Below are 17,563 nucleotides of genomic sequence, written 5' to 3'. Positions count from 1 at the left end.
TCGCTCATCAGTCTTCCTAAATTTTCACACCAGATAATCAGGGTTCACCAATAACTTTCCTATTTAAAAATTCTAGAAATGGTCTTTATTCCATCAGTGCCTGGTTCACTTGTTAAATCTGAATGTAACCATAAAAGACCATTCAGTTACTGTACGATAAGTGTTAATTTGCTAATTTCTTCACAGGTAATCAATTAAAATGTAAAATATTGGATAAAATTAGTTGCACTAAATTTAACAGCTGCTCCATAAGCATAATTAGTTTCACAAGGGCCATATGTATTCTGAACAGAGACAGAGTTGAAATAAATAGGCAGATTTTAAACAAGTTTGAGAAAATCTGCATTTAATTAGCAGGTGGGCACTACAACTGCATAACGTTTTTATACATTTATATTTATGAAGTGACAGAAGATCTAAAGGCTTTTTAAAACGGCGTTTATTGTTTGAATGGGAACTGTTTTGCTGCATGCTAAAGTGATTTAAATCCTTATAGCTCTTCTTTGAAAAAAATCATAAATGGTGAAGGAAAACATGTGGAAAACTGTAAAACTAGAAAGAATTTGCGACAGAGAACAGATACACATACCATAACTAAAAGGAAACTACACTTAATTAAATGTACACTACATCTGGAATATCAGCCTAATAAAATGTGAAACGATTAATTTTCATTGTTCTAAAGGAAATGAGGTCAGTGTCATTTAATAATTCCTCCAATTACATTGGACTAACTCCTTGACTGTATGTTCTGGACACCATCTAATCTTATGCTATTTACGTTACAATATCCTTATGTTAAACTTTAAATAAAGGCATTTAAATTACAAATAAGTAAAAGAATAAAATCAGCAAATGAAAATTTTTTGGAAGCTGGTAGCTACTAGCATTATATTTTAAACCTTAAGGCTTTGGAAGAGGTTTCCATGGATGTCAATATTAAGAATGAGATCACACTTGTTAGTTCTTATTAACACTAAAATCATTATTTTAAAAATAAAATCATTATTTTAAAAATAAAAACATAATTTTAAAACTCACAATGATGTCAGATATGGTGGCATACTCCTGTAATGTCAGAACTCACAGGGCTGAGGCAGGAGGATCTCCATGGATTCAAGACCACCATAAGTGAGTTCAAGGTCAACCTGAACTACATAGTGAGAACCTGTCTCAAAATTAAACAAACAATCAAAAAAAAAAATCAAAATTATGTTTACCTCAACAATATGTTCCTTAGCTGGCCATATTTATCGCTATTGATTTTTAAATTAATTTTATTAGTACATTTTAGATATACATAATGATCACATTCATTATAAGGAATTTGTACCTGTACATGATATATCATGATCTTCTTTTTTTCCCATCCCCCTTATCACTATTATTAAAAATAAGTTATTTTTCTCAAAAGTAAAATTCTTTCCTTATAGAGGAATTATAATTTTGGTAAGAGAAAATGACAATTTTTCAAATTAAAACAGAATAATAAACCAGATACCTGCATTGTCAGTGTGGAAGAAAGGTAGAGAGGGGATTGCTTATCAACTAAATAAACCAGTAACTTAAAAGTTTAACTGTTTCCCCTCCTAGCCAAATTAATAGTGGATATTATTCCACTAACCTATGAAAGACACCACAAAATTTTTTTACATAATAACATATATATGTATAAATTTACACTATTAAGAATTTTTATTTTGTATCCTATTTTTGGAATTTAAAAACTATTTTTAACATGCTTCATAATGTGCAAAACCTAAATCTGTATATGAAAATCTTTGTGTTCATGGAATTCATGCATCAAGAACAATTTAAACAACAAGTATGATTGTACACTCAAACTCTGATAACTTATGATTTGCAATCAACATTAGTAATTACTTCACATTCAAAAATAAGAGAAAAATGAAACCCACTCTCCCCAAAAAATAATTTTAAAGTTTAAGTTAAAATTTCCCTCTAAAGATTTTCTTGCTCTCTTCTGCTTCTGTCTGCCATTGTGTGTGTGCACTTGCCTCCGAACCTAACCATGTCTTCTCACAAGACTTTCAGAATCAAGCGATTCCTGGCCAAGAAGCAAAAGCAGAATCATCCCATTCCTCAAGGGATTTGGATGAAGACTGGTAATAAAATCAGGTACAATTCCAAGAGGAGACACTGGAGGAAGACCAAGCTGGGACTGTAAAGAATTGAACAGGAGATCCAGCATATTTCTCTCCCTGGAGTCACAAAATGATACATTCTTTATCATGGTTGAGGTTACATTACCTTATCAAGCCTAAAAAACACCACTGGCTAGACAGTTGAACATGCTTAATCAGGAATTCTGTTCTGTGATCGCACTAATGAGTCAATAATAAATGTTTTGAAATTTAAAAAAAAAAGATTTTCTTATTCAAGCAAACAAAAGCTAAAAGGATGAAAATCTTAATATTCCCTAATTATAGAAAATTTTATGATTAGAAAATTGGAAGAAAATCTCAAGACACTTAAATAATTCAGTTTTAAGATATTAACTAAAAATACACTTTAAAATTATCTTTAAGAAGGCTCAAGTAACTTCTGCAAGAGTTCATTCAATCCAATTATGTAAAACAACTTAAATGCAAGAACTGAATAGTTTATAAATCACATTGTTATCTGCTTGCCTTTAAATAAGATTCCAAGCACTTGGTATTTTTTCTTCCTGCTCTTCCAAATCTGTGAACAAGTTCTAAATATTTGTGTCAATATTTTCTTTTGTTTTGGTACTGGGAATCGAACTCAGGGCCTTGTGCTTTCGAGGCAGGCGGCAGAACCACTGAGCTAAATCCCCAGTCCAAGTTTTGTGCCAATATTTTAATTCTCCAGCAAAAGTTCTAATGGTAACAAAAAAAGAAATCAGAAAAGTGAGATGCTTTAGGCATGAAATATCTCAATGGTCATCATATTTTACGCAAAAGTAGAACTCAGTTCTGTCCAGCATATTGGTTATTGTATGGTACTGCACATATGTTCAGGTATAAGAGAAACGAATAGGGCTGGGGATTTAGCTCAAGGGCACAGTGCCTGCCTGACAAGAGCAAGTTCCTGAGTTTGATCCCGGGCATCCCCACCACCACCAAAAAAAGAGAAAAGAATATTTGAAAGACATCAAAGTATATGTTAGTGTATTTCTTGATTTAGTATGGGTACTTGAAAAGTATCCTACTTTCCTTTTTCCACAAACCATAAAAGAGAAAGAGGGAATTTTCAGAAGAAACAAACCCTAGGTCTTTAAGGTTTTGTTCTGATATCAGAAGAAACAAGGGCAAGGAAGCAATATATGATATCTTAAATAGATAATGGAAAATTGAAAAATCATAGCTTTCCTGCTTTTGCTCCTAGAGATCTTTACCGGGCACAATTCAAGAGTGATTTAATAAATATATTCCTAAATTCAACTTGAAGATCCAGTAAAAATAATTTTGTACCATTAGAAAAATATCAACAAGAAAATAAACTTAAAACAGAGACCGCATAGCATCTGTAGAATTTTGTCAACAATAAAACCAAAAGGAATCTTTAGATTTATATTTAAATTAAAAATTATCTGTTTCTCTGGTGCCTCGACCTGTAAATATCTTCTCTGCTGAGGAGAGGATGAGAAAGTTGGGAAACTAGCCCTGTGGCCTACTCTCACCAGTCAAAGGGCAACACAAGCAGCTAATCCACTCCAGAGGGAGCAGCTCATGAAAAGGAGCCCATTTGCCACCCACTTTCCACCAGGAGACCTAGCCTGAGACCCAGCTGGAAACAGAGCCAGTGAGGACCCCCGGGCACGCCTACCAGCCTCCAGCATGGTCGCACCACCACCTGCAACAACAACAACAACAACCCCCCCCCCAACCAGGCCTCTTGGCTGTACAGCTACTTGGAACAACACTACGGAGGCACAGGGGAGCATAAAGGCCATTGTCCTGAGCTGCAGAAGTGAACACCAGAGGGACAGCCTCTCTCAGGCTCCCTGATGAAAACTGGAGCCCACTAGAAAAGTGAAGAGAATCTCTGCAATAAAGGCACACCAGACCACCATGCTTGGGACGTTGGAGGGATCATCACCTCCCATCAGAACCTGGACTATCTTCACGGGAAAGTCAGCTGGAATCTGCAGTAGAACCCTGCAGAGTCCAACCCTGCAGGACAGGGAACTCAACTTGGGACTTGCAGCCAGAAATCTGCCGAAATCTCACGAGTCTGTGACTGGCTTACTGAGACTCATTGACTTATAACTGCACACAGCTGCCTATGTTGTCTATTGGGTCAGCAGAGACATACCCTGAAGGAGGCCCTTCATTTTTATGTTTCATTTGTTACTTTCAAAATTACCAGTTTTTTTTTTTTTGCTCTTATCTTTAAGGTTTTTTTCTTTGCTACTCTTTTAAATTTTTTATTTTTCTCTTTTTTCTTTCCTCTTTTCTTTCTTTCTCTGCTTTGCACCCTTACTGTAACACATTGTTCATCTCCCTTTGTGTTCCTGTTCTGCCCCAATTCACATTTCTTCTTTACCTTTCTTTTCTTCTCTTTCCTTCTCTTGCCTGTGGCCTATAGCCACACTACTAACCTTTCCCTATCCTTCTACCTATCTATCCCTCCCTCCACAACTCCTTCTAACTCCCAATTCCAAAGGGTAAAGTTGTTATATTGAAGAGTTTATTCACTACAAACATATGTTGGATTGGTCCTTGATTTTGATCTAATTCATAGTTGAAGGTCATAGATTAATAACTACCACAAACTGTCATTTTCTAAGAGGAATGGGATGCTATTGTGTTACTGATTGTATCACTTGGGCTAAGGTGTTGGTATTGATCTAATCAGTTGTCCTTCCTGGTATAATGAAAATGAGACAGTCTCAGACCCATTAGAGACTCAAAACCTAAAGACCAGCTATATCTGGAAGACACCTCTGAGAAGCAATCATCCATAACAGTTCTAAATACATCCACAAAGATATTTACAATAAGCAACTTCAAAGTACCAACCTAGGAATTAAACCAAGGACAGTACCAAAAACAAAAATAAGAAGACATTTAACTAAGACACAAACTCAGACTTCCCCCCACAAAAGGCAAATTCTGGGGAAAATGAGGTGAAAAAGTCTGATAATCAACCACCTGGACACCCTGAACTGATAGCACAGGAAGTAACAAAACAGATGAATGAGGCTCTAGAAAAATTCAAAGCAGAAATAATCACCCAGATAACTACAGAGATGGTGAGCAGAGTGAAAGAAATGATTAGAGGTTCTGGAACAGAAACAGATAAAAAAAAATAGATGAGCTCAGAAACATGCTGGAAGCCATGAATGTCCAGTAAAAGAAAGAAATGTAAACCATGATGGCCCAACATAAGAAAAAAATGGAATCCATGAAACAGATTCAAACAGATATTCAGGAGATTAAAAACTCCATTGAAAGCAGGCAGAGCAGATTAAGGGAATCTGAAGATAGAATATCAGATATGGAAGACAGGATTGTGGTTAAGGACCATGAAAACAGAGATCTCTTAAAAATAGTAAGGGAACATGAGAACTCAATCCAGCAGGTGCTAGATGATACAAAGAAGAATAACATAAGACTGATAGGAGTCCATGAGAAAAGATGAGAAAGAACAATTCTCATTAAAAAAAAAAAAACTGTTCACAGAAGTAATAGTAGAAAACTTCCCAGATAGAGGTGGAGAATTGGATATACAGATAAGTGAGACATATAGAACTCCAACTAGCCAGGATCAAAAAAATAGACACACAGACATATAACAGTCAAGATCACAGAAACCCAAGAGAAGAACAAAATCCTACAGGCAGTTAGAAAAAAGAAACAAATCACCTACAAAGAAAAGCCCATCAGAATCACGAAAGACTTCTCAACACAAACCCTCAAATCAAGGTGTGCCTGGAGTGAAGTATTTCAAGCCCAAAACTTCCAACCCTACACTGTTTTGTCCTGCAAAATTATCTTTCAAAATTGATGGAGAAATTAGATACTTCCACGAAAAAGAACACTTGAGAAATTTCATGAACACCAAACTAGCACTCCAAACCATTCTAAGCAATATCCTAGAAAAAGACAATGAAGGTCAAAACTCCATGAGGCCCAACAGAGGGAAGCCACCAGGCAAGCTAAGAAAGGAAAGAGAAAGGGGGAAAAAAATAAGAAATAAAACAGCCAACAACAGCAAAACATCATGACAAGCATGAATCAATATCTATCCATTATAACTCTCAATGTTAATGGCCTCAATTCACCAATCAAAAGAAACAGACTGACAGAATGCATTAAGAAGCAAAATCCAGCAATATGCTGTGTACAAGAAACACATCTAACTCAAAAAGAAATTCATAGACTGAAAGTAAAAGGACGGAAAACAGTTCTCCACGTGACACAAACCCAGAAAAAAGCAGGGATAGCAATCTTATTTGCAGACAAAGTAGATTTCAAACCAAAACTAATTAAGACAGACAAAGATGGTCACTACATCTTGCGAAGGGAACAATCCAAGAAGAGATGACAGTCCTAAATATATATGTACCAAATATGAATGCCCCCAACTATCCAAACAAAATTTTTTTTTTTGGTACCAAGGATCGAACTTGGGTCCTTGTGCTTGCAGAGCAGGTGGTGAAACCACTGAGCTAAATCCTGGGCCCCTACAAAACAAATACTAATGGACATGAAAAATCACATAAACACTAATACAATTGTAGTGGAGGACTTCAATACTCCACTATCACGAACAGACAGATCGAGCCAGTCCCAGCACCTGGAAGGAAGCTCCCCCACCACCATCCCACGATCCTAGGGCAGAGAAGGTGAGCTGGTCCCAGCACCCGGAAGGAAGCTTCCCCGCGGCCATTCGAAGCTCCTAGGGCAGAGAAGGTGAGCCTCATGGGTGCCAGAAGAACCCCAACCCCGTGGAAATGGGAAGACACATAAACAAGCCTCAAAAACAGACTTCCAGATCACCTACAGCAACCCCAAAGGGAAACAAGATGGAACAATCTGATATTCAACCACCTGGACTCTCTGAACTGGCAACAAAAGAGGATCTGGGAAAAATGAAATCAAAAATCATTACTCAGAAAACAGCAAAGATTTTGCTCATGGTGCAAGACATGATTAATAAATCTAGAGAGGACACAGATAAAAAATTAGAGGATCTGAGGAACATGATGGAATCCCAACATAGGAAACAAATGGAATCCCTAAAACAGATGCAAAGAGATTTCCAGGAGATTAAACACTCCATCGAAAGTCTGAACAGCAGAATGAACCAATGTGAGGATAGAATTTCGCATATAGAAGAACAGATTGCAATTAGTGACCAGGAAAAGAAAAATTGCTGTAAAATTGTAAGGGAACGCGAGAAATCAATCCAGCAGCTGCTAGACGATGCAAAGAAGAATAACATAAGACTGATTGGAGTCAATGAAGAAAAAGGAGAGAGTGCAGATGACATAAAAAAACTGTTCACAGAAGTGATGGCAGAAAACTTCCCAAGGAGGGGGAAAGAACTTGACATACAGATAAGTGAGGCATATAGGACTCCAGCTAGCCTTGATCAAAAAAAATCAACACATAGGCATATAATAGTTAGGATTCCAGAAATCCAACAGAAGAACAAAATTCTACAAGCACTGAGAGAAAAGAAACAAATCACATAAAAAGGAAAGTCCATCAGACTCACAGCAGACTTCTCAATGCAAAAACTCAAGGCAAGAAGAGCTTGGAGCGATGTATTTCAAGTCCTAAAGGAAAACAGCCTCCAACCCAGATTGATGTACCCTGCAAAACTATCTTTCAAAATTGATGGAGAAATAAGATACTTTTATGATAAAGAGCACCTCAGGAACTTCATGAATATCAAACTGGCACTCCAAAAAATTTTAGACAATACCCTAGGAAACAACAATGAAGATCACAACCCCAGGAAACCCAGCAGAATGAATCCATTGGGTGAGACAAATTAAACACAAAGGGGGAGAATCCAATAAAAAGAAAAAGTCATGACAAGGCTTTTAAAACTTTTAACTTTAGGGGCCGGGGATTTAGCTCAGTGGTTTCACCGCCTGCTGCACAAGCGCAAGGACCCGAGTTCGATCCCTGTTTTAAAAAAAAAAAAAAAAACAACTTTTAACTTCATTTCCCTAAGGAGTGTATAATTCAATCTTGTTATGGTACTGATTAGTATTTTTCTGATTCTAGAATTGCACACCTTTCCTCATGCTGTACTGGCTATTTATCATCTTTTTATGACTACTTTTTAATTAGGTTGTCTATTAATGAGCTGTAAGAGTTCTTTATATATTCTAGTCATAGGTTATATGCATTGTAAATATGGTCTGTTTAAGGACTAATTTTCATTTTAATGATGTCATTTAAAGTTCTAAATTTTGATGGAATCTCATTTATGAATTTTTTTCTTTTATACATCATGTCTTTTGTATCCTAGGTAGTTCTTGCCTATCCTGAATTCGTAAACATTTTCCCTTATAATTTCTTCTTAAACTTTTTATACTTTTAGGCTTTCATATTTAGGTTCATAGATCCCTTCAAGTTATTTTCATGTATGGAAATAAAGGGTTGAGGTTAATTTTTTATATACGGATACCAGGTGTTCTAGTGCCATTTGCTGAAAACACTATCTCTTTCTCGGCTCTTGAATTGAGTTTATATTCTATAAAATGCTAATGTTAAAAAATCTTTCAAAACTCAGTGGACCATATATGTGTGGTTCTATTTCTAGTTTCTCTGTTTTATTCCAATGATCGATAACGTCTCTCCTTACACCAACACTGCCTTGATTACTGTAGCTTTAGAAGAAGTCTTAAAATTAGGTACTAAATGTCTTCCAACACTGTTTTTTGTTTGTATGTTTTTTGTTTGTAAACTTTTTTAGGTCCTTTGTACTCCTACATAACCTTTAAATTTCAATATCCAATTCTTCATTTATAGCAAGTATACACAGACCTGAATTTTTATATATACCTTGTGTTTTCTAATCCTGCTAAATTCAAATACAAGTTCTATGGGCTCCTAGAGATTTCTTAGTATTTTCTCTGTAGATGATCATTTCATCTACAAACAAAGATTTTACTTCTACCTTGCCAATCCTATCCTAATTGTGTCATTTTATTGCCAGACTATTTTGGTGGGGCCTAGGTTTCAAAGTTTAATGGACAGATAAAGAGTAAGCATATCTGCCCTTGTTCCCCAACTTAAGGAGAAAGCATTGTATCTTCTCCATTCATATAAGGTGTTCTCGCTGGAAGTATGGAGTACATGTCTTTAATCTGTTGAGAAGGTTCTGTTCTACTTCTGGTCTCCTGATAGTTTTTACGATGAACAGCTGTACAATTTAGTCCAATACTTTTTCTCCAACTAGTGACAGGATCATATGGCTTTTTCCTTTCCTCTGTTAAAATGATGACTTTTGGGGGTGGATCTTTCAATGCTAAACCAACACTGCCATCCCTATAACAAAACCACTTTCTACATCCTGCCAGATATGACTTCTAATAGTTTTGTTAAACAAATTTCTATCTATGTTCATACTTTTTTCTTCTATTATCTTTATCCAATTTTAGGATTAGTACAATGTTGAGTTCCTAAAATGAGGGGAGAAGTGTTCCTTCTTTTTTCTGCTTAATTATTTGATATAATTTATCAGTTAAAATGTATATGAGCCTGCTGTTGTCATATAGGTAGGTTTTCAAGCTAGGAATATACTTTCTTTAACAGGTGCTATTCAAATTTTATATTTCCTCCAGAGTTAGTTTCATTAATTTGTCTTCCAAGGTACTTCTTAGAAGTTGTCAAATTTATTTCCAAAAAGATTTTTGTAATATGCTTTCTATATCCTTTTAAATTATGTAAAATCTGTGGTAATGTCTCCTAGATCTTGATATTGTAATTTAAAAAATGTACAATTGATATTGTGTAACAGGAAGAAAAGGTCTAAAGGAGCAGGGGAAGTGGGAGGGGTAGGGGAAAGGAAAACAGGGAAAAGAAAAAATATGAGAAAAGGAAAAAAATGGAAACAAAGGCTGTGCAAAAAGGGAAGGGTGAGGGGGTGAAGGGAGGGCAAGGGAAGAGGAAAAAAATAAGAACCAAGATACTCATGTAATGGTACGAGATCCCAGTGATGAATGTAACTGTATTTTATAACTAAAATGTACCAGTAAACGTAATGGGAAAAAAAAATGGACAGATCATCTAGTCAAAAAGTTAACAAGAAAATTTTATAACTGAACCAAGCTATTGAACAAATGGACTTAAGAGATGTTTACAGAGTGTTCCACCCCACAAAATTAGAAAACACATTCTTTTCAGCTGCACATGGGTCATTCTCCAAAACAGTCCACATGCTATCTCATAAGACACGTCTCAGTAAATGTAAAAGAAGTCAAGTTACCCCCTGTATTATCAGACCATAGTGCAATAAAATTGGAGGTCAATAGCATAAGAAACCACAAAACTATCACAAACACATGGAAATTGAATAACACACTCCTGAACAACCAATGGGTCACAGAGGAAATGAAGAAGAAATTAGTTTCTACAAGTAAATGATAATAAAAGTACAACATACAGGAATCTATGGGACACAACGAAAGCAGGTCTACGTGGGAAATTCATAGCAGTGAATACCCATATTAGGAAAACAGAGAGAACTCAAATAAATAACCTAATGCAGAACCTCAAGCTCCTAGAAAAAGAAGAGCATAACAAACCCAAAGCTCATACAAGAAAGGAAATTATAAAGATCTGAGCAGAAATCAATGCAATGGAGACTAAAAGAATGATACAAAAAATTAATGAACCAAATAGTTGGTTTTTTGAAAGAATAAAATCAATAAATGTTTAGCCAACCTTATCAACCAAAGGAAAGAAAAGGCTCAAATCCATGAATTTAAGAAGAAAAAAGGTGAGGAAGCTCCCCCGCCACCATCCTAGGCTCCTAGGGCAGAGAAGCCATGGCGGTCCCAGCACCCAGAAGGAAGCTCCCCCACCACCATCCCAGGCTCCTAGGGCAGAGGAGCCGAGCCCGTCCCAGCACCTGGAAAGAAGCTCCCTGCGGCCATCCCAGGCTCCTAGGGCAGAGAAGGTGAGCCGGTCCCAGCAACCGGAAGGGAGCTCCCCCACCGCCATCCCAAGCTTCTAGGGCAGAGAAGGTGAGCCACTCCCAGAACCCAGAAGGAAGCTCCCCCACCACCATCCCAGGCTCCTAGGGCAGAGAAGCTGAGCCGGTCCCAGCACCTGGAAGGAAGCTCCCCAACAGCCATCTCAAGCTCCTAGGGCAGAGAAGTTCAGCCGGTCCCAACACCCGGGAGGAAGCTCCCCACTGCCAACCCAGGCTCCTAGGGCAGAGAAGGTGAGCCACAACAGAGCCACCCCCCTGCCTCCCGGTGGAAATGAGAAGACACATAAACAAGCCTCAAAAACAGACTTCCAGATCACCTACAGCAACCCCAAAGGGAAACGAGATGGAACAATCTGATACTCAACCACCTGGACTCTCTGGACTGGCAACAAAAGAGGATCTGGGAAAAATGAAATCAGAAGTAATTACTTAGATAACAGCAAAGATTTTGCTCATGGTGCAAGACATGATTAATAAATCTAGAGAGGTCACAGATAAAAAAATTAGAGGATCTGAGGAACATGATGGAATCCAAACATAGGAAACAAATAGAATCCATAAAACAGATACAAACAGATTTCCAGGAGATTAAAAACTCTATCGAAAGTCTGTTCAGCAGAATGAACCAATGTGAGGATAGAATTTCACATATAGAAGATAAGATTGCAATTATTGAGGAGGAAAGAAAAATTCCTTTAAAATTGTAAGGGAACACGAGAAATCAATCCAGCAGCTGCTAGACGATGCAAATAAGAATAACGTAAGACTGACTGGAGTCGATGAAGAAAGAGGAGAGAATACCAAAACTGACACTCCAAAATATTTTAGACAATACCCTAGGAAAAGACAATGAAGATCACAACCCCAGGAAACTCAGCAGAATGAATCCATTGGGTGAGACAAATTAAACACAAAGGGAGAGAATCCAACAAAAAGAAAAAGTCATGACAAGGCTTTTAAAACTTTTAACTTCATCTCCCTAATGTGTATAATTCAATCTTATTATTGTACTGATTACTATTTTTCTGATTCTAGAATTGCACACCATTCACTACTTTTCATTTTAATGATGTCATTTAAAGTTCTAAATTTTGATGGAATCTTATTATTTTTTCTTTTATACCTACCTTCTGTATCCTAGGTAGTTCTTGCCTACCCTGAATTCATAAATATTTGCCCTTATAATTTCTTCTTAAAGTTTTATACTTTTAGGCTTTCTTATTTAGGTTCATAGATCGCTTCAGGTTATTTTCATGTATGGAAAAAAAGGGTTGAGGTTAATTTTTTATATACAGATAGCAGGTGTTCTAGTGCCATTTGCTGAAAACACTATCTCTTCCTCAGCTCTTGAATTGAGTTTATATTCTACAAAATGCTAATGTTAAATAATCTTTCAAAACTCAGTGGACCATATATGTGTGGTTCTATTTCTAGATTCTCTGTTTTACTCCAATGATCTATATGTCTTTCCTTACACCAACACCGCCTTGATTACTGTAACTTTAGAAGAAGTCTTAAAATTAGGTACTAAGTGTCTTCCAACACTGTTTTTGTTTTTGTTTTTAACTTTTCCAGGTCCTCTGTATTCCTACATAACTTTTAAATTTCAATATCCAATTCTTCATTTATAGAAAGTATACACAGACCTGAATTTTTATATATACCTTGTGTTTTCTAATCCTGCTAAATTCAAATGCAAGTTCTACGGGCTCCTAGAGATTTCTTAGTATTTTCTCTGTAGATGATCATTCATCTACATATAAAGATTTTGCCTCTGCTGTGCCAATCCTATCCTAGTTGTGTCATTTTATTGCCAGACTATTTTGGTGGGGCCTAGGTTTCAAAGTATAATGGACAGATAAAGAGTAAGCATATCTGCCCTTGTTCCCCACTTTAGGGAGAAAGCATTGTATCTTCTCCATTCATAGAAGGCGTTCTCGCTGGAAGTATGGAGTACGTGTCTTTAATTTGTTGAGAAGTTTCTGTTCTACTTCTAGTCTCCTGATAGCTTTTACCATGAACAGCTGTGTAGTTTAGTATAATACTTTTTCTCCAACTAGTGACAGGATCATATGGCTTTTTCCTTTCCTCTGTTAAAATGATGACTTTTGGGGGTGCATCTTCCAATGGGGAACCAACACTGCCATCCCTATAACAAAACCACTTTCTACATCCTGCCAGATCTGACTTCTAATAGTTTGTTTTGTTAAACAAATTTCTATCTATGTACATACTTTTTTTCTTCTATTATCTTTATCCAGTTTTAGGATTAGCACAATGTTGAGTTCCTAAAATGAGGGGAGAAGTGTTCCTTCTTTTTTCTGCTTTAATTGTTTGATATCATTTATCAGTTAAAATGTTTATGAGCCTGCTATTGTCATATAGGTAGGTTTTCAAGCTAGGAATATACTTTCTTTAATAGGTGCTATTCAAATTTTATATTTCCTCTAGAGTTAGTTTTATTAATTTGTCTTCCAAGGTACTTCTTAGAAGTTGTCAAATTTATTTCCAAAAAGATTTTTGTAATATGCTTTCTATATCCTTTTAAATTCTGTAAAATCTGTGTTAATGTCTCTTAAATCTTAATATTGTAATTTTAAAAATCTATTACTGATATTGTGTAACAGGAAGAAAAGGTCTAAAAGAGCAGGGGAATTGGGAGGGGTAGGGGAAAAGAAAAAATATGAGAAAAGGAAAAAAATGGAAACAAAGTCTTTGCAAAAAGGGAAGGGTGGAGGGGGTGAAGGGAGGGCAAGGGAAGGGGGAAAAACATAAGAACCAAGATACTCATGTAATGGTACAAGATCCCAATGATGAATGTAACTGTACTTTATACCTAAAATGTACCAATAAAATTAATGGGGTAAAAAAGGAAAAAAAAAGAACAAAAAAGGTGAAGTCACAACAGACCCAGAAGAAATCCAGAGGATCATCAATACCTGCTTCGAGAACCTGTACTCTAATAAAATGGAAAACAGAAGGGATACATTCCTAGATACATATGAATTGCCAAAATTAAATAAAAAAGATATAGAAATTCTAAACACCCCAATTACAATGAGTGAAATTGAAAATGTAATAAAAAATTTACCAACAAAGAAAAGCCCAGGTCCTGATGGCTTCACTGCTGAATTCTACAAGACATTTAAAGAAGAACTATCACCATTACTCTTAAAACTCATCAAGGAAATTGAAAGGGATGCATGGCTTCCAATTTCATTCCTGGAAGTATTACTTTGATTCCAAAACTAGGGAAAGACACAACCCAGAAAGGGAACTATAGGCCAATCTCCCTAATGAACATAGATGCAAAAATCCTCAACAAGATACTGGCAAACAGAATACAGAGGGTCATCAAAAAGATTATACACCCTGACCAAATGGGATTTATCCCAAGGATGCAAGGATGGTTCAACATTCGTAAATCAATAACTGTAATACACTATATTAACAGAGTCAAGGACAAAAACCATATGATCTTCTCAATAGATGCATAAAAAGCATCTGACAAAATCCAGCACCCATTCATGATAAAAAAATGCTACAGAAAATTAAAATAGAAGGTCTTTATCTCAATGTGCTTATGGTTATTTATGAAAAACCAACAGCGAGCATCACACTAAATGGTCAAAAACTGAAAACTTTCATGCTAAAATTAGGAACAAGACAAGGATGCCCACTATCACCAATCCTGTTCAATATTGTTCTGGGAACATTAGCCAGAGTAATTATAAAAGAAAAAGAAATAAAAGGAATAAAGATAGGAAAGGAAGAAGTTAAACTGTCATTATTTGCTAATGATTTGATCCTTTACATAGAATACCCAAAAAACTCCACCAAAAGAAGTCTAGCCTTAATTGACAGATTCAGTAGAGTAGCTGGATATAAGATCAACACTCAAAAAACAATAGCCTTCTCATGCACAAATAGCAGACTCACTGAGAGAGAAATTAGGGAAACAATTCCTTTTACAATAGTATACAAAAAATGAAATATCTATGAATCAACCTAACAAAGGAAGCAAAGTACCTCTACACTGAAAACTACAGCACTCTGAAAAAGGAGATGGAGGAGGATATAAGAAAATGGAAAGACATCCCTTGTTCCTGAGTAGGAAGAACCAATATAGTGAAAATGGCCATACTTCGAAAACTACTATATACATTTAATGCAATGTCGATTGAAATTCCAACAATATACTTCACCGAACTAGAGAAAATAATCCAAAAATGTATTTGGAACCATAAGAGACCCAGAATAGCAAAAGCAATTCTAAGCAACTGAGACATGGCTGGGGATATCTCAATCCTCATCTTGAAACTATACTACAAAGCTACTCTGATAAAAACAGTATGGTACTGGCAAAGAAACAGACCCGAGGATCAGTGGAATAGATTAGAAAATGCAGAAATAACTCCAGACATACTCAGCCACCTCATCTTTGACAAAGGAGCCAACCACCCTCATTGGAGGAAGGATAGCCTATTTAATAAATGGAGTTGGAAAAACTGGATTTCAACCTGCCAAAGATTGAAACTAGACCCATACCTATCACCATGCACTAAACTAAGATCAAAGTCCATTAAAGATCTAAATATTAAGACCAAAACACTAAATTTGCTGGAAGATAAGTTAGGTAGAACTCTTGAAGGCACTGGCATAGGAAAAGACTTTATAACAAAACCTCAGTAGTACGGGAGCTAGCACAAAGAATCAACTGGGATCTCATGTTACTAAACAGCTCCACTGCAAGAGAAACCACTAACAGAGCTAAGAAACAACCTACAATGTGGGAAAAAAATTTTAGTAGCTGGACCTCAGACAAAGGTCTACTATCTAGAATATATAAAGAATTGAAAAAAATCAGATCTCCCAAATTCAAAGACCCAATTCAAAAATGGGCATCTGAAATGAACAGACATGTCTCAGATAAAGAAGTAAAAGCAGCAAATAAATATATGAAAAAATGTTCAACATCACTCGTCATTCGAGAGATGCAGATGAAAACAACACTGAGAGTGCACCTCACCCCAGAAAGAATGGTGTTATCAAGAAATCCACCAATAACAAATGCTCGCAGGGCTGTAGGGAGAAAGGAGTCCTTCTCCATTGTTGGTGGGAGTGCAGACTGGTGCAACCACTATGGAAATCAGTAGGGAGATACCTCAAAGAACTAGGGCTAGAGGTCCCATTTGACCCAGCTATTCCCCTGCTGGGTGTCTTCTCCAAAGAATAAAAAGAATCATACCACAGCGATATATGTGCACCCATGTTTATAGCAGCACAGTTTGTAATAGCTAAAGCTTGGAAACAGCCCAAGTGCCCATCAACTGGAAACTGGATAAAGAAGATATGGTTTTTTTATAAAATGGAGTACTACTCAGCCATAAAGAATGAGAAACTAGAGATATTTATAGCTAAATGGATGCATATTGAGGCCATACTCTTAAGTGAAATACATAGGACACACGTGTAAATACCGACAAGTTTCTCTAGTATGAGAAACTGAAAGTGTAAATAAGGATTAAAATGATTAAAATGAATAATTGATAATTTGAAATAGGAAAAGGTCCAAAGGTGTAGGGGTGGTGGGAGGGGAAGGGGAAAGGAAAGTAGGGAAAGGAAAAATTATGAGAAAAGAAAAAAAAGGAAACAAAATCTATGTAAGTACGGAAGGATGGAGGGGGTGAAGGATGCACAGGCAATGAGGAAAAAAAATAAGAACCAAGATACACCATGTACAGGTACACTCACCCAATGATAAATGTAAACATATTGTATACCTAAAATGCACCATAAAAGAATTTTTTAAAAAATAAGAATTATCATTTTTATCTTTATGTAATTTTTTTATCTACCAGCCCCCCCCCCAAAAAAAAAGGTTTGGTATATAAGCATGTTTACTTTCAGCTGATATTTTCATTTTTAAACGAAAAACAGCAAAAACATAATTTCCTAACTAAATCACTTTTACAAATGAATAGCCTTAAATTCTCTAGATCAACTTATACAGATAATACAAAGGTATTTCTTTGTGAAAACTATTGCTCATTTCAATTTTTTCTGCTGATTCAGGAAAAAAAGATTGCATAAAAAACTTTGAAGTGCCATTTTGTTTGAATTTGATTTTAAAAATAAAACTATTAAAACCTTGTTTATTCTTTTAAAAAGCAAGTGTATTATCTTTCAAAGTATTTTTAAAAATTCTTCAATTTCATCCAGAGCTTTTCTTATAGATAAATAGAAAGCTAGTTTAACTTCCTATCTTTGTCTACATTAATAACATTAACAAGTTATTTACCTTTACATGTATTACAGATTAAAGGCGGGGGGGAGTAGAAAGGAAAAGAAAACAACTGGAAGTAATGGCAGTTGACAGACTCATAGAAGAGAATAA

At 36.0% G+C, this 17,563-nt stretch overlaps 2 protein-coding genes across 12 annotated transcripts in view; one reads left to right on the top strand and one right to left on the bottom strand.

The window, feature by feature from the left end:
• Rsrc1 (arginine and serine rich coiled-coil 1) overlaps nt 1-17,563 on the bottom strand; it is a 399,395-nt gene that overhangs the window by 322,054 nt on the left and 59,778 nt on the right. The gene's annotated exons all lie outside the window — the stretch shown is intronic.
• On the top strand, nt 2,020-2,214 carry LOC101726052 (large ribosomal subunit protein eL39-like). The gene has a single exon (XM_087186423.1). It carries the CDS (start codon nt 2,033-2,035, stop codon nt 2,186-2,188), a length of 156 nt encoding a protein of 51 aa, XP_087042549.1. The 5' UTR covers nt 2,020-2,032; the 3' UTR covers nt 2,189-2,214.

The sequence above is a fragment of the Heterocephalus glaber genome, unplaced genomic scaffold, assembly GCF_053883595.1.
Source record: "Heterocephalus glaber isolate CG9 unplaced genomic scaffold, H.glaber_assembly_v1.0 deba00001504, whole genome shotgun sequence".
Lineage (NCBI taxonomy): Eukaryota > Metazoa > Chordata > Mammalia > Rodentia > Bathyergidae > Heterocephalus > Heterocephalus glaber.
Note: the sequence above shows the minus strand (reverse complement) of the source record. Positions and strands in the feature narration are given on the sequence as shown.